The sequence below is a fragment of the Parasteatoda tepidariorum genome, chromosome 8 (genome assembly GCF_982258835.1).
Source record: "Parasteatoda tepidariorum strain Cologne lab strain chromosome 8, Ptep-v5.0, whole genome shotgun sequence".
Lineage (NCBI taxonomy): Eukaryota > Metazoa > Arthropoda > Arachnida > Araneae > Theridiidae > Parasteatoda > Parasteatoda tepidariorum.
In genome coordinates, this window is record NC_141762.1 from 28,379,764 (window position 1) to 28,398,611 (window position 18,848).

The window sequence follows — 18,848 nt, forward strand, 5'->3', positions numbered from 1 at the left end:
TACATAAGGTGATTAAATTGTAACTGACCAAATGTTTGAATTTCCTTATGTCAATTTTGAGTTTTTATTGAACTGTTCAATAATAAAAAAAATTTTAAACTTTCAAATAATAATCGTTTTTTTTTTTAAATTTACTTTTTCTTTGAATCTGGATAATATTTTGAACCAAGTAATATTTGGTTAATCCAATTTGTGTTTTAATTTAATTTGATGATTAGTGTTATGTTATGTAAGTAAATCACAACTGACTAAAATTTGATATTTCTTTTTACTATCATTTTTAAATTTTTTGAAAATGTTAAATATTAAACGTTTTTTATCCAGTTTTTGTTCAAAATTTGAACTACTCTTCTAACTGATTGGAATTCGTTTAAAATTTCTGTTTTTATAAAATTCCGATTGATTTTTTGTTGAATTTTGCGATTTTAATGTAATTTTGATTTTTAGCGCTATATCATTACAAGTTTACTATTAAAACTTACAAAAATTTGAATTTTTTTACTATCAATTTTATAAAAAAATTTAAACTGTTAACTATTGAACGTTTTTTTTTCTTTCAATTTTTGTTTGAATCTTGATTATTTTTCGAACTGATTGTAATTTCTTTGAAATTTATTTTTGTTATAATTTTATTTTCAGCTTTATACTGATACACTGATGAAAAAATATTAAAATATCTCTAAATTTTTTAATTTCATAGTGCAATTTTTTAAATTGTTAAAAAAAAATTGAGCAGTTTTTTCTTTTCCTATTTCTTTTTCTTAAAAAAAATCTTAATTATTTGTAAGACAATCTAGTTCAACTCCGTAGCCTTGTAATTTTGAACCTAACCCAGAAGACTCCTGGATCAAGTATTGGGAAAAATTTGCCTTCGTTAAGAACTTTTTGATGAAAATAGCTCGCATTTGCATTACATTGAGAGGAAAAGCTCCCGTGGTTAGTCTGACGGCAAGGGAACTCTCACCCATTATCCCTCAAATCCTGAGGATATTTTTCGTCAACACTGTGGTCAGTGCGAGCCGGATACTTGGATTCGAACAAGGGTCACCTTATTGGGAGCCGAGCGCTCTACCCTTTGCGCTATCACGGCTCTTGGAGCTAAATTGAAGTATTGTTGCTATGGAATTATTGCTATGGAATATATTGTCCCTGAAATTTATTCTACTTCAAAATACGATTCAATGATTGCCTCTATCCTAGCGAACGACAGTATATAAAATGGCCCATGAAATCAGCATATTGTCCATTAATTGAAATCAATTTTTTGTGATTTGAGGATTGCTAATAATAATTTTTAACTAATGAAAATAAGTAAAAACAAACTAATTAATGAAAATCAATTGATAAAAAGAAAGAAATTTGCTTGAATAGATATAAATTAGCTTTCTTAAATGGAAGTATATATATACCTAAATAAAAGTAAATAAACATATGTTAATAAAAATAAATCTTTGATTAAAAAGAAATATCTAAGCAATACGAAGATTTAGTTAATGGGAACATTTAAATAATTTTCATTTCAAGAAAAGATGTGCTATTTGTTCAATATGTAGGATAATTTGTAAATAATATTAATTAAACAAATATTAATAGTTTACTCCTATTTTTGAACTGATTTAAGGAATGAATGTGCTATTTGCATGCGATACTAGAAACAGAATGATACTAGAACGAAAGTTCTTGGCATTTTCAGGTGAATTGGAAAAAAAAAATTTTTGGTGACGATTAAAAAAAATTCGCTTTGCTTCTCCTATTAATATTCTCTAATTTTTAAAAGTGTATTATATTTATTACTTTTTGTTAAATCCTTGCCGGAGATAATAAAAATGCCGTGTCACTTTTAAGAGCAGCTTAAAAGTTCTTATCATTTTCAGGCAAATTGGAACAATCGTTTGCGTAACGATAAATAAAATGAGTGTTCTAAAAGTTTTTCGCCTTCCCTATTTGCATTGCGCGAGTGCCTTTCCGTTATCCAGTAAAATTTTCGAAACGTAAGGTGAATAAAAAGTGCGCGACGGAGCTACCACGCATCCTTCTCTCTTCGAATCTGCTTCCACTCTCAACCCTTTCGAGTCACGTGATTCGGATGAAGGTGGGACATCCCCCCGACCAATGGGACTCTTTCACCACACGATATGTTTGTTTGATGAGCTCGCCTACAAACCACTTGTAGGTCGTCGCGCGTCTTCATCCCTAAAAATTTGAATGGAATCTTGATTACACACTCTTTAAAGACATGTCTTACTGTTCAACTGCCTGTTGGCTCTATAAAGGTACATTTATTTTTAAAATAAAACTTTTTTTACCAACACCCTCCCCCCCAACCTTTGTTCCTGACCTGTCACGGAATGATGTTTGTTTTGTTTGTGTTTTCGTTCCTTGATAAAGTTGCGTCATCGTTTTTTATCTGGTGATGAAAGGTGTTAATTTTGAAAAGTTTGCGTTTTTTTTTTTCCTTCTTTCTTTCCGTTTGGTTTTTGTGAAAGCATGTGTTGTATTCCAAATGCTTTGATATGCATGTTTAGTTACTTGCTTGCAAATAAAATTGTTGCATGCATTTGAATTTTTGAAAGCAAATGTCTAATTGTTTTTTTTTTTTTAATATAATCACTTTCCTGATTATTGAAAATCGAACATTTTATTATTTTTCATACAAGCAATTAATGATGTCTAGGTAATAGTGGATTTTTTTTCTGCTGTAGTACTTCGATTTTAGAAAACAAATATTAAAATGTTTTGTTTAAATCTAGTGTTGATAATTGGACATTTTATTATTATACAATGACAATTGATACCTAAATAAAACAGTGGAATTAAGTGTTAAGAATTTAATTACATAATTTAAATCCGTCATTTTTCAATAGTTGAAAATCTGACATTTCATTATTTATCGGACATTTATAAAGGCAATTATTGATTACAAAGTTGATATTACTTTTATTAGTAGCTGTAATTAGATAACGTAGTGAACGTTATTTTTTGCGGAAGAATTTTAGTGTTTGATTTCTAAATATTTTTTTTCTTTTCAATTTGTCATTTTTCTCAATATTTAAAGGGTCACATTTCTTTATTGTTCATAAAAGCGTGACATAAACATAACATAGTGAATATTTTTTTGCAGAGAAATTGTTTAAAATGTAGATGCTTGAATGAAAGTTTACTTAAATTTCTCAGCATTGAAAATCGGGCATTTTATTATTAATCATAAACGCAAATGATAATGCATTGAGGATATTCACTTTTTTGCTGTGAAAACTAAATATTTTAAAATAAATATCTAACTAATCATTTAAATTTGCCTCTTTGCTCAGTTTTTTAAAGCGAACATTTCGGTATTATTCATTAAAGCAATTGATCATGTCAAGATAAAATAATGGATATTTTAAGTGTAAATGCGTAGAAAGGGGGAAATGTGCTCTAGATATATTTTAGTATTTTAAATCAACCCTTCACGTTGAAAAAAAAAAAACTGATATTCTCGCGTGCATGAAAACGCGATCTAAGAACTCGAAAGTTATATATTAAATTCCATAATAAGCCCATGTTTACTTCATAAAAATTTGAGAATACTTTCCAATTTTATGTATAATTTTTAAAAAAATTGCTGATAACTAGCTTTAGAGATTAATTTTTTAAATTAATAAAAAGTTCCCGTTTTTTACAAATAGTAAATATTTTTCCTTTAGAAATCATATTTGTTTAAAATTTAAAAACTATGTAAAAGTGGATAGAAGATGACTATTTTTTTCCCAGCTAAAGAATGCTAGAAATTTTTTTTATAAAATATATGCTATATTATATTTATTGTATTGTTTTTTTAAATAATAATAAACATCACCATATGAATCCTTATAGTGGAAAAATAAGTTTCAAGCAATAATTTTCACCTGTAAATTTTAAATTGTAATTTTAGCATAATTTGCCTAGAAATTTTGAAATACCCAAAACAAACTCACATTTTCGCAATAAAATAGCCTGACTATATTGACTAATACCGTCTCTAATATTTCAATTTCACCCGAGAATATATTCTTTTTATTCTCCGTGTCAAAACCATATTAGCTACATAATAACATTGTCACAAGAAAAATGCTAAGAGCAAATGAATAAAGATTGAAGAGGGGGACTAACGTCACAGAAAGGATGAACAATTGTGATGTGAACCCACTTTTCCTTTCTACCATCCCCCCTCCCTTCTATAACTCCACACCAAATTCTCTGAAAAGGGGCCCCTTGCAACGAAGGAAAGAGCTTTTGCTACTGTTGTATGTATGTGCTTGTGCCTAATATCGTGTTCAAACTGATGAGAGGCCCCCATTTGGGATTTGTTCACTGACTGAAATTATTATTTAGAAGTCTGGGTCTTTGACCTCGTTGCATTCCTCTTGGTGGTTTAAACGAATTAAAGAAGTTAGAATTGAAATCGACACAAAACAAAGTAGTAGGGATTGTCCTACACCGTTCGCAAAGTCCTGATGATATCGTGACCCTTATTTCAAAATATTATCTTTGATTTCCTAATTTAAGATCTCAACAGATGTTTTTCAAGGGCTTTATGTCTCGAGGAGATGAAGGATTGAGAAATTTATTTTTGTTAACCCTTTTTTTGGGCCTCTTTCAGTTCGTTCACTTTGTGCTTTGGGAACTTGTTTCAAGAGCAGTCTTTCCTCATAATTAGAAGAAGTTAAAACTGTTTGTTTAAAAAAAAAAGAACTTAAGGATTTTCTTATTATTATTGGGTATAATATGAAAAACGCACAACTACTTCCACTTACTAGGAATAACATTTACCTTTTAGTTTAATTAATAAATTAAGTTTTAAATATGTTTACTAAATTCATAAACTTCGATAAAACAACAATATAAATTATTTCCAAAGGAACTAGACTAATACAATTTCAACCTGGCGAGTAGCGACTTATAAACAAGACACTTCGTTTGATGCTTTTACTTGTTGCTAGAAATCAGGTTCGCAGAAAATGCTGTTTACTAGTTAAATTTAGTAGGAATAACACGATCTGTGACGTAGGCTATAGTATACCCAACTAAGCAAAGTTTGAAATTTTGGAGCGAATTGAACTAAAATATCGTATTTTTATAAACTTCATTGCACTATGGTTCTCTTAAGCAGAAAGTGCTCAAAACTGCGATGAACGGAGACAGTTTTTACTAAACAAATTATGTTTAGAACGGAATTATTTATAGTCTTGCTCACTTTCGTTTGGATTACTTTATATCCTTAAGTTTCATCGACAATTACATCATATTAGTAAATTTTCATGTTTTATATTATTCTATTTTAATAAATAATTTTATTTTCAATCGCAATTTAATACTTAATTATTTATTAATATTTTTTTTGCAATTTTAGTTTGCATAATAGATTTGTTCATTGTTTGAAAAAAAGGTTTTTTTCCTAGTAAAGATTTTTAGTTTATTTTTGAGAATATTTGCAGAACATTTGTAATTGTTAAGTCTTCTCGAAGATGGTGGACTTGGCTTTGTATTCAGATTGCAGAAAATTTGAACAATATTATTGTGGTGCAATCAGATTTAAAATAGTTTAGTTTGCACTATAATACAGTTCTGAAGTCTGTATTTAAATTGCAACAAATTTGAACAATATTATTGTTGTGTATGCTGAAATCAAGTTTAAAATTTGCACTATAATATAGTTTAACTTAGCTCTGTATTTAAGTTGCAGCAAATTTGAACGATATTGTTTATCAAGTTTAAAATTGTTTAATTCGCACCATAATATAAATTGCAGCAAACTTGAGCAGTACTATTGTTTTGTATGATGTAAGCAATTTTAAAATGGTTTAATTAGTCTCTGTATTAAAGTTGCAGAAAATTCGATCGATATATGGTTCAACTTGTTGCGAAATTTCTAGCAGTGTATTGTAAATAATTTTTAAGATGCTATACATATAATTACGATTATTATTATTGTTATTACTATTCTTTTAAACTATTTTTTCTTCCTTTATGACATTTTTTGCTGAGAATTTTACGAGTTTTGTACTAAAATAGGAGAACAACAACCAGCAAATCGAAGCAACACAAATCTTAGTTTTTAACAACGAATCAAAATTGTATCTGAAATCAACCGCTTCATAACGAAATTAGGAATCCCATTTTACTGAAAAGAAAAATGGGATTCATAAACTGAAACAAGTCATAAATAATTTCAATACGAGATTGGATGGATGATGCATCCCAAAATTTCATATATTTATTAGCTTTTTATAACAAATGGGTCTTTTCACACATTTTAGGTCATAAAGGCTATTAATTTCCACACCGATTGGATAGGGGTACCTAGTTACCGGATTTCCCTTGCAGCTTTCCATTTGAGCGTAGCGTCCGCCACAATTGGCCAGGAATTAATCAACGAAACCATTGAACAGATGGTCTGACGTTCAACAATGCGCGTACAGGCCATTATCCTGCCTAAGGAATTGGACCTAGCTATTGGAATTGTGGAAAATGGTTCTTTTGAGATTCACCCAAGCTTTTTAAGGCTTGTTTGTTTTGTTCACTTTATTTATATTATTGATTTCTCATCGCACAATGGGCGCGACGGTATCATTGCGCGCTCTCACATAATGCTTTCTTTTGTTCCATAAATTCTAGAATAGTTTCCAATTAGATACATTGCATCTATTGGGAATATTAATGCTCTCTTTCACGTCCCGAATAGTTAACGATAATAATCGTAAGTAGTTTCTTGCACCTCAAACCACATAAAGAAAACAAAAAAAAGCTTTTTCGTATTTAAATTAAGATGTGTGTAGCTGCGTGTTAATTATACGCTTGATTTATCACAGCTCAGTATTGACATTTGTTACAAAGTTAACAAGATTGTAACAAAGTTACGTTTAAAAGAGTAATAACACTTCATGGCGTCTGAAAAAACTCTGATTTTTCTTTCTGGAAAAACTTTACAGTTTAATAATAACTTTGCAACCTTGCTATTTCATTGACACCTCTTAAAAAGGAAAAAATAATAATCAGAGATAATAAGGTCAATACTGAATGATTTATCAGAATTCAGTATTGACTTATCTTATAAAGATTAGATACTAACAAAGTTTTGTTTAAAAGAGTAATAACACTGCATGACGTCTAAAATAAGACTGATTTTCTTTCTGGAAAGAACTGTACAGTTTAATAATAATATTTTTGCAACCTTGTTATTTTATCGACGCTTCTTAAAAAGAAAAAAATTATAATCAGAGATAATAAGGTCAATACTGAATGATTTATCAGAATTCAGTATTGACTTATCTTATAAAGATTAGATACTAACAAAGTTTTGTTTAAAAGAGTAATAACACTGCATGACGTCTAAAATAAGACTGATTTTCTTTCTGGAAAGAACTGTACAGTTTAATAATAATATTTTTGCAACCTTGTTATTTTATCGACGCTTCTTAAAAAGAAAAAAAATTATAATCAGAGATAATAAGGTCAATACTGAATGATTTATCAGAATTCAGTATTGACTTATCTTATAAAGATTAGATACTAACAAAGTTTTGTTTAAAAGAGTAATAACACTGCATGACGTCTAAAATAAGACTGATTTTCTTTCTGGAAAGAACTGTACAGTTTAATAATAATATTTTTGCAACCTTGTTATTTTATCGACGCTTCTTAAAAAGAAAAAAATTATAATCAGAGATAATAAGGTCAATACTGAATGATTTATCAGAATTCAGTATTGACTTATCTTATAAAGATTAGATACTAACAAAGTTTTGTTTAAAAGAGTAATAACACTGCATGACGTCTAAAATAAGACTGATTTTCTTTCTGGAAAGAACTGTACAGTTTAATAATAATATTTTTGCAACCTTGTTATTTTATCGACGCTTCTTAAAAAGAAAAAAATTATAATCAGAGATAATAAGGTCAATACTGAATGATTTATCAGAATTCAGTATTGACTTATCTTATAAAGATAACAAGATACTAACAAAGTTTTGTTTAAAAGTAATAACACTGCATGACGTCTAAAAAAAAGCTGATTTTTTTTCTGGAAAAACTGTACAGTTTAATAATATTTTTGCAACCTTGTTATTTTATTGACACCTCTTAAAAAGAAGAAAATAATAATCAGAGATAATAAGGTCAATACTGAATGATTTATCAGAATTCAGTATTGACTTATCTTATAAAGATAACAAGATACTAGCAAAGTTTTGTTTAAAAGACACTGCATGACGTCTGAAAAAAGTCTGATTTTTTTTTTTCAGGAAAAACACAGTATATTGTTATTTATGCTACCATGTTATTATTTTATTGACACCTCTTAAAAAGGTAAAAATTAATCAAAGATAATAAGGTCAATATTGCGTGATTTATCGCATTTCAGCCCTTATATACCTCAAACATAATGAGATAGTAATAAATTTGCATTTAAAAGAGTAATAACACTATATGACGTATATAAAAGTTTGATTTTTTTTCTCTGGAAAAACTATATTGTGTAATGTTACTTTTGCTAAGTTGTTGTATTCACACCTCTTAAAAATATAAAATTAATTAAAGATTATTAAGTAAATCTAAATTTACGCCAACTCTATCTGTTTATTTCTCTTACGTGGCACCAAAAAAGCGGGCATTTCTCTATCTAAATTGGCAACACTCAAAAATTTTGAAAATAAACGTTTTTATGACAGTCAAGTTAATAACTGCGGAAATAATTTTAATATTTTAGCTGACTACTGAGCTGAAATATTCCTGGCTCATGTTTATGGTGGTTTGTGTGATTACATTATGGTGGTTTGTGGTAGTTGCGTGTTTATGGCTGCCTGGCAGCTTTTAAATTATTACTAAAATTCAGTGCATAGAGAACTGAAACAATATGGCGGATATCTCTTGAAAATAGCTAAAATTGAAATTAAAGTACTTGTCACTGGCTAGTTTTATAAGAATCTTGTATAAAACTTTTTTATTGTTAAAAACTAAATTTACATATTTTGATAACGAAGTATACATTTTTACAAACATTTTTAGATATCATCGTCTAAAAATAACTAAAATTAATTTTGAAGGAAAATGGCTTTGGAAGTATATTTAAAAAAATATAGAATAAAATTTTTTATGCATGCCATTCGTAATTTGATTTTATTTCTCTACGAGTAACTTAATTTCCCTATCATATTATTTCAACGAACAGAATCATGTTATAACATCCCCATCTCCAGTTAGCTTGAAAGAGAAAGAGAGTGAGAATGGTGAAGAATTTCATCCATGGTTGCGATAATAAGTGTTAAATAAGAAACATAAAGCTTTTTTTATACCTCATTCTTAATCCCTAAGGCAATTTATTTGTCAAATTTATTATTTTCACTCCTAAGTAAACTGAGACTTTTTCTTTCATACGTAATTTACAAAGGTGTAAGTACGTGATGCTTTATGCATTCTAACCTAATAACCCTACCATATTATTCCAACCGACGGGATCATTCGATGACAAACCATCCTTCTATTAGCGTAAAAGAGAAAGGGGGGAAAGAGAGAGATGGAAAAAAAAAAAAAAAAAAAGCAAAAGCAAAGACAGAGTGATGAAAAATGTTATCCTTGATTGCTGTTTCGGTGGATTATAATTATTAAATGAGGAACATAAAACTTTTTTATACCTCATTTTTTTTAACCCTAAAGCATAATTAACGTTTTATCTATTAATTTTTATTATTTTACTGACACTTTTCGCGATTTGCTAAGGTGTAAGCCCGTAATATTTTATGCATTCTAACCTAATTACCCTACCATATTATTTCAACCGTCGCAATCATTCGATGTCAAACATCCCCATCCTCCTATTAGCTTAAAAGAAAGAGAAAAAGAAGGAAAAAAAAAAAAGAAGCGCAAGAGCAAAGAGAAAGAGAGAGTGGTGAAAAATTTCATCCGTGATTACTGGTTCGGCGGGAGGAAGAAGAGAAGGAGTCATTACAAGTTCATGTTCCTCTAACGATCAATCGCCTTCTACTGGAACTGCCTCTTAAAGATGAGTCCGTTGGAGTGGACAGAGGGATATGGGTCAGACTCTAGAAGATGGGGCCACCTCGTGCAGAAAACTTATTAATGCCCCACTGTAATGGAGATGTATCGCTCCAGGCCCTCAAAAAAATAAAAATACTCCGTCCCGTCTTCGTCATAATTAGAGTGATTCACTGAACGGTAGCAGTTCTAATGAGATGACGGACTTCGATGTTCATTATTCGATTGTTGTTATTGTTTTTCTTTACCCCCCTGTCTCTTTTTTTTATTGTTGTTTTTGCTTGTGTGTGATTCTTAGAAATACCCCTGTTAATGGAATAGAACAGTTACGGTATAACGGAGGGTATGGAGAGAATATTTTTTCCGGGTAATAATTTGCTTCGGAAGATGTAGGCTTAAAAGATTTTTTTTTTTGGTTTTTTTTATTAGGATGCGTTACTTAATTTGAAGGTGGTAGTTATTTATTTGGGAACGATTCGTAAATCAGTTGTGATGGAGTGTTGATTTATCCTATTTTTTTTTTTTTTTAACTTAATAAAAACTCTGTGTTATTTAACTCGCTTCCCTCTAAATATTTGAATAAAAACATTTTGGTATTCTTGGATTGATTTTAATTGGAAAATAATTATGTTTTTGCAAATTTATTGGTTATTTTTATGTTCAAGGGACTTCTAAAGAATCTCATTAAGGTAAGTCTGATGAAGTTCTGTTCTCAGTTCGTGTAAAAATGGGCTTTGATGTACAATACCTACAGAAAAAAAATCACTACTCTTTTATTAGTTTATTGACCATGTCAAAATCTTTATGTCGGCGAAGTTAAAAATAATTTTTGCACTTGTTTGTATTGGTCGTTTACCGAATTTTTTTTATGCCGACAAACTAAGAAGAAAAAAAATTTTTAAAGAAAATCTTTACATAAAATTTGTGCCTGCAAAAGAAAACATTTTTACACTTATAAGTACATAAACTTTTCTAAGGTTTTTTGTGTCAGGAAAATAATATGATAAATAAAACCTTGAAAATGATAAATAAAACCTTTACACTTGCAGTTTTGTTAACCTTTTGCCAAGTTTTTTTTTTCTCTTTTGAGACTGAAAATGAAAACTAAACTTATAGTTGTATTGAAAAACCTATAAAATGGGGGGAGGGGAACATCTTTACACATCTTTGCATTTTCATTTTACACATCTTTGCATCCCTGTAACAACATCTTTTGCATTTTGCAATAACTTTAACAAATAGTTTTTGGACTAAAAAAATTTTTTTACACCGTAGTAGTATTTATCTTGAGAAAATTATATATATATATATATAGATTTCTTTTTGAATAATTAATTTTAATAGTAAGAACAACAGAAAATTAAAAAAAAAATAACTTCTTTCTCCCCTTAACCACAACAAACACAAAAAATAATGCTTTTTAAAAAAAATTCAATAGTTTCTGTGAAAAACTTCAGGTGACCAAAAACAATTAGCTTTAAATAGGCAGCTTTTTTATGTCTGTGTACATAATTTCGATAATATTTCAAATTCACGAATTTTAAAACCTATTCATGTATAACTATTTATATTTCGAAATATATAAACTTATTGTCCCTGTGGTTTTACGTATGTCTCTTATGTTCAAATGTATTATTATTTTAAATTTTTTTTTGGAAGGCGGAAAGTAAATTTTGTGCTTTTTTTATGAAATGTTTTTCACTTTTATATGAAAGAAATAAAAATTTATTATTTGTGAACTTTTTACAGTTTCAAATTCAAGCGAAATCAAAATAATTGCTTACAATATTATGGTTTATTGTCATTTTACTATCGTTTTTTTAATAAACATGTAGCAAACAGAAAATGAAAGTAAAAACAATCGTTTAACTAGCATAAAAGTAAAAAATCACAGAGCCATCGCTTTTTCTCCTTCCCCCTCAAAGTGCTGCCAGTTTAATGTTGTTATTTTCACTGCCATAACATACTCCCTGTTAAGAAAACATATTTACAGTAGTTTCGGCTGTTGTGAAACTTGCCGCCATAAGCACATCCGCTATATTTAAACCATAGGGGTAGTTCTTTGCAAATTATTAATTGTTTAAAGGCACGATTTTTTTAAAAATTTCTACTGCAATACCCGCTGTATTTTATAGAAATTAATGTGTCTTTTAAAGTACTGTGATTGTTTTTTCTTCTTCTGTTTTTTGAAAATTACGTATGTATAATATAAAGTCTGGATTAAAAATGCACAAATCAAATTTTTTTGTTAAAAACTTGAATCCGTATTAATTTGAAAAATTCTATTCGAAGATTGCGATATTAATATTCTTAAATGTTTTGTAAATACAAAGAAATGAATATAAATATTTCAAAAAAAACTATTCAAGCTAAAATTATAACTTGTTGAAATATGAATTATATGCTTTCAATGACTTTTTATATTGATATTAGATTATTTTTCTATTGCTTATTTATTTATTATTATTTTTTTGAAAACTATTATTCATAACCTCAAAGATATGTGTGTTACTATAAGAATTCAAAAGCAACTGAAACCCTATTTATATATTTATTTATATTTGATTTATAAATACTTATCGTAACATAAATTTATTGAAATAAGTTTTTCCGTTTAAATTTATATAAACTAATTCATAAATCGTTTAAATATTTTCAATCTTAATTTAACATTAATCGCATGATTTCGTATTTATCCATCACATCACTTGTAGATTATTTTTACTATTCACTTATTTTCAAATCATTAAAAAATTGCCTGTTTGCTATTTTTACCTTAATCTTTTTTACCAACCGATTTATTTCAATTTTAATGAATTGAAATAGTCAAAAAATTTAAATATGCCTTACATATAATGTCTATAATTACGAACGACTGTCATTGGGTACTTCCTTTCTTGGGAAAAGAGGATAAATTTTGATGTTTAGAAATATACTTATTTCATATCTCGAGTCCTAGATGTTAAAAAACAAACAATGCAGTAAAAAAAGAATTTAAATAAAGGTAAGTGTTTATTATTCAAAATGAAATTTATGAAAGCTAAATAACCCTAAAGGAAACTTTCAGATCGTAATTGAATATAAATATGATACCTATCTATTCTACATCAATTTAGAATTCTTTTATACATTAAAAAACAATCATAATTTCTAAGTATTTAAATATACTACCCTCTGGCAATCGTGAGATAAGCTCTGAGTGAAAATGAGGTCTCATCTCGTGATCAATAAACAGTATGCATGTTAATTTTACCACTTATAATAAATATGTACCATTTGTGGTACATGTACCACAATTTAAGAAATTCATGATGTAAAGGGTTAAATGCTGTTTTATTCTCGCCGTTATTTAAAACGGACCCTTCACAAAATATTTTGACTTAAAAACGGACCCTTCACAAAATAAATTATATTTTAATCGGACCCTTCACAAATTTGTTAATCGAATAAACCCTTCCCAGGAAGGGGGGGGGGAAGGAAGACAGATGTAAACGAACTAAATGTTGTCTTCGACAGACGCTTCTTTCTTTATTTGTCCGAAATGAATATTCTGCGCTCAGCAGTATAGGCTAAATACCAAATATTTGTATGTTGCCTCTCTAATTTAGTAGCAGCAATTGCTGTTTATTTTTTAAAATTTAATTTTTTTAATTATAATGTTTCAGTGTTGAGCATAATCTTGTATGTCTTTACAATTTAAAAATTCCCTCAAAAATATTTTTTTTAATAACGGACTCTATTTGCACAAATTCACAAAAGCAGGACCCTGGTTGAAAGAATGTGACTTAATGTTTATTTTATATTCACAAATTACGGGTAATTTTTTCACAATTTTACAAAAACGGGCCTTTCACAAAATGTCTGGACAGACCCCTGGTTATACTATTCCTGATTTACATATGCAGGCGCATATTGAATGTACTACCTTAAATAACTAATGTACCATAGTTTTTGCTACAAAGAGTTCAATTCTACCATTATTCCTGTTTCATTCTCGCATTTAAAGGGTTAAATTGTAAGATGCCGTTGGATTGGGCCGTATTAAGAAATGCTTTGTGTGATATTATTCGCGATTGGTATATTCAGGCGTATATTTTGGTACTTTCTCGTTCGGCATTTGTCTTAGTTTTTCCTCTGGGGTGGAGTCTAAAAGGCGCTTGATTGAAATGCCTTTCTAAGTTCTCCCTCTTCTGCAAATCGCGCATCTTCGCTCTCTCTCTCCTCCCACCTCTCCCCATTTTGAAGACCTTCCCTCGGCTGCTACCTTCATTAGATATCAGCCCAAAAAACGCTGTCGTATGTCTTCATTTGAAACACCCCCACCCCACCCCAACTCAACTCACCCCCCTCAGTGACTTTTTTTTCATACCCATCCTTTTCTTTTGTTTCTTTTTCTCTCTCTCTCCCTTTTTTGCGTTTTTCTTCTTATTTCTTTTTTCATTCCAACTCATTCCTGTGCCTCTTCTTTTTCTTTTTAGGCGTTTTTCTTCTTCTTTTTGTCGCCACTGTAGGTGTCGGCGACGTTAGAAGAAAAGAAAAAGAAGGAAAAAAAAGAAAAGAGGGTAACGTTGTAACGGCGATCACTCTTGGTTTCTCCCCTTCCCTGGAGCTTTAAAAATAGCTGCCCTCTTTTTTTTCTCACCCCCCCCCTCCGTTTTTCTTTCTCTTTGTGTCCACTTAAAAACAATGTCCGAAAGTTTTGGGAGGAGAAAAGCGTGCTTCTCTGAAGGAAGAAATATGCGCGCATCTCGAAAGTTGATCTGCCTTAGCACAGATAGATGGAATCTTAGAACGTCCACCCCTTAAGACGTATGGGATGTCGCTGCTAGATGGAATTCTTAGTTCTTCTTAAGGGCGAAGAAAGAAATCTACTAATTGATGGTTTGAAGAAATGTTTACCCCAATATCTATTAACGAATCGCAAAAAGAAATGTCCATCTTAGTGATAGTGACAGTGATTCTCAAACTGGAGATCGGATTATATCTTTTCTTGGCAAGTGACGGGAGCTAGCTCTTCTCTAATACGAGATTAATACATATTTTTTTCTTCTTCCAAACATATCATTGCTTTTCATAAACAATGTTGTCATGTGGTATTGTTTTAGTTCGAAATGTCTCGCGTTATTCTAAAAACTTTAAAAAAATATTTTTTCTTCGCTTGGTGGAATTTGGATAGTTGAACCAGAATATTTTCTAATTAACTATAACCTTAGTCGTGCTTCTGTTAAAGTTTTTTACATTTCTAATTCCTTTAAAACGAAATTTGAAATCTTAATAACTCATACTGCCCAGTTTTAATTTTTTTTTCACTTGTTTCGAATTTTCAAAACTATACACATTTTGTATCCACACAAATAACACCATTCTCTCCTCCATGTTTTCTATATGTATGAAGAACCCAATCACTCAACAGTCTGATTCCACTCAATCAAGCCATCATTATTTTGGCCTTCCTCTTTTCCTATCTGTGAAAAGCTTTTATATTTACCTGTTTTTTTTTCTCCATTCATTCTAGCAATTTGAGTGGCCATGTTCATTCTTTTAACTTTAGTACATTTCATATCTCTGAATTTCCCAATTAAAATATCTTTGCAAGACGCCAGTTTCTTTGATACCGCTAAGAACGTTTCTGAAAATTTTTCCAATTAAAACTGAACCTTAATAATCTCCATTTTTAGTTAAAGCCCAGGTTTCTAAAAAAAATCATTAAGTTTTTCTGATGAGAATTTTTACAGATAAGTAGCTTTGCTTTTTCAGAGAGAAAATGAGATCTCAATTAAGTAAGAAGTCCAAAGCAAGTTTTTTTGTCCCTAAAAACGTTTGCTGAAATTAGATACGTAATTAGCACATATTCTAAAGCATTTTTACTTTCCAAAATGATTACCATTCAGTGGTTTTTCGCATTATTTATTTATTTACTTTGGTATGTTCAATTTTGTCTATAAGCTTCCATAGAAAAACAATGTTTTTTGACGATGTATCTTTGAAATCATGTGGAAGTTATATCTTTTCCTTATTAGTGTGTGAAAAGAATTCATAATCTAATTCGTAGCAGAAGAAATAAAATCAATGGCTAGAGCTACAGAAATCTGTCGCTTCAAGTGATTGATAACGCCACCGCTGTCGAAGCGACGAACTAATCGACGGCTAATTGGCTCTGTTTGCCGTCTTTAGTGGCTGCAATTATTTTCTTCTCTTTTCTCTTTCTATTTCTCTCTGCCTTTCTTTCAACGGGCTCTTTAGGCTCCTAATGTTAAAGTCAAGGGAAATTCTGCATTCATATTTTCTGTAAGAATTGCATTACATTAAACTTTATAATTAAGCATAACTCACAAAAATTATTGCCATTAATAATTATTTTATTATTATTATTTTTTTAAATAAACTTGCCTTAAGCTCTTTCATTTTATTTTTAAAAAAATCATACTTTAGAATAAAAAAATAATGTAATTTATTGTGAAAACGATTCGAATAATGGCATTTTTTCATAATCGTTTTCTAATTTTCAATTATTAAATTTTATTGCTGAATAGAATGAGATTTATTAATTTTGTTATAAATTGATCTACTGCATCAATTTTTGAGTAGTGCAATGTTAGAGAGCAATAGAATAAAAAAATAATGTAATTTATTGTGAAAACGATTCTAATAATGGCATTTTTTCGTAATCGTTTTCTAATTTTCAATTATTAAATTTTATTGCTGAATAGAATGAGATTTATTAATTTTGTTATAAATTGATCTACTGCATTAATTTTTGAGTAGTGCAATGTTAGAGAACAATTTGTAGCTCCAAACGTGTCTTAAATTTTTGTTTTATTTAAAAAAAATAATGATATAAGAATGAGAAAAAGAACATAGTTTTTAAGAGAAAACGATATTATAAATAGCGGTTTTTATAACCATTTTTTAATTTTTAGCAATAAAACTTTATTACTTAAACTCATCAAATCACTTTTAATAGGAAAAGAAATACAACTACAATAGTTTTTGTACAGTATTTGATGACAATTCTTGACACAAGACTGGCCTCAAACTTTTATTTAAATAGATAGTTAATAAAGGGGGGAAATATCATCAAAAAATTTTTTGAGAAGATGATTGTATAAATTGCGATTTTCGTAATCGTTTTCTAAATTTTAATTTTAAAATATTATTGCTAGAAAATTTTTTTTAGTTGAAATCTAATTTATGCATTGTTTGATTGATAATATTTTAATTAATTTCTTACAGAAAACATGAAGGTAGAATTTATGTTTAACAATAAGAAAATAATTTATTTTATGACTTGTTCTATTTTTGTTTGCATTTTTAATTAGTGTTTTTTATGACCGATGTGTTTTTGGCTAATCAACTTTAAAAAAAAGTTTTGTATCCTGAAAATTATTTCTTTTCCTTAAGTATATTTGCCTGTATTTCCATTATTTTATTCTTATGTTCTTTTCTTTCTTGCAGGTAAATAAATTTTATTCTTTTATTCAGAAGAGTGAAAATTGACATGTCTAATGCTTTGGTAAGAACACATTATTTTAACCATATACATAGAATGCCAAATTGAATTCTGTCATTTTAAAACTACATTAGCTCTCACATTTTACTGAATTTTTAAACTGTTATGAAATTATTTAGTATATCCTAAAAAATATTTTGATACACCGTATTTTATTGTAAAAAGATATTAATTAAGCATTAAAGTTGTTTTTTTAAATAAATAGTCTGTGAAAGAAAATATTATATCCTTCATTTCAGAAAAATTTTTCTGGTATATTAAAAAAAAATTTAAAATTGATTTTAAGTTATTTTTATAGCAGTTCGGAAGGTAAATTTAAAATACATACTTCGTAAGAATTTGAAAAATAATTTTATGTTGTATTTAATACAACTGTAGGTTTAAAGTTCGTGTACAAAAAGGGGATTTCGGTATATTTTTGTATAATTATTAACAAATTTTATTTAAAAATATTACTGGAAACTTAAATGTTCAGTACTGCTTCTCTGTTTTTCTTCTTCTTTTTTTTACGTCAAATAACTGAATTTCTGGAGAATATTTATTGTGACTATTTACGACTAATATATTTTCTAAACCATTAAACGGACACTATAGCGCTGTGTATGCTGCGCCATTTATGCGCGAATAATGATTTGGTATTCTAATAGTCCAAGGTTACCGATTGAAAAGTGCAGGTCACTTGAAACTCTTAATGTACTGAAGGAATGAAAAAATATTGTAGTATCAATGCTGGGCTTCGAACCCCAATTCATCTGGTCATGAGATTGACCGATTATCCCAACTTAGCTACAGTATGTACTCAGCTACACTAAAAATGGCTTTATAAAGTGGGGCAAGATGGCGCGAATATAATTCTGGTTGTTTAGCCGTATTAGGAAAAAACAATCAATCAACGTTTTTTTTACCTTTAATAATATGAATATCATCTTTTTTTTATGGTTAATTGACTGTTTTGGTTGGATGTAGTAAAATAACAGTTAAATAAATATTAATTTAACCATTGTTGCTGAGAAATTTCTAAGTAGCACAATTTTTCATTCTAATACATATATTTCAACAACACTTCCAAAATAGATAGATATTTTGCTAAATTATTTCAACCGTTTCCTCGGAAATTGTTCTCGCATTCCTCTGCAAATTTTACGATCCGTTTCACCCTGGATGCTGCTCAGATATCCAAGTAATTCGTGCCTTTACAATAGGTATATTACTTTATTATTTTCCATTATTTGTCTTCGCTTCAACGTTGTTTAATGCAGTGTTGAAGTGTTTACCGAATCAAGAGTTGAAATTGTTTTTTTCGTATTAAAAAAATATTTCATTGGTG

The 18,848-nt window shown here is 29.0% G+C and overlaps 1 protein-coding gene and 1 long non-coding RNA gene across 8 annotated transcripts in view; both read left to right on the forward strand.

Annotated features, from left to right (window-relative positions):
• The window catches only part of LOC147806033 (uncharacterized), a 154,205-nt gene extending 136,681 nt beyond the window's left edge, over window positions 1–17,524 (forward strand). Inside the window, exon 3 of the long non-coding RNA XR_015428689.1 lies at window positions 17,467–17,524. This is a non-coding gene — a long non-coding RNA (uncharacterized LOC147806033). The remainder of the gene's footprint in view (window positions 1–17,466) is intronic.
• Window positions 1–18,848, forward strand: part of LOC107438772 (uncharacterized) — a 572,328-nt gene that overhangs the window by 308,128 nt on the left and 245,352 nt on the right. Inside the window, exon 1 of one of the 7 annotated variants that reach the window (XM_016051142.5) lies at window positions 2,071–2,273. The exons of 5 other annotated variants lie outside the window; for them this stretch is intronic. In XM_016051142.5, the coding sequence (XP_015906628.1) occupies window positions 2,237–2,273 (37 nt within the window). In that variant the 5' untranslated portion in view covers window positions 2,071–2,236. Of the gene's footprint in view, window positions 1–2,070; window positions 2,274–17,466; window positions 17,525–18,848 lie in introns of those variants that run through there. One more of the 7 variants, XM_043040148.3, reaches the window with a different exon arrangement.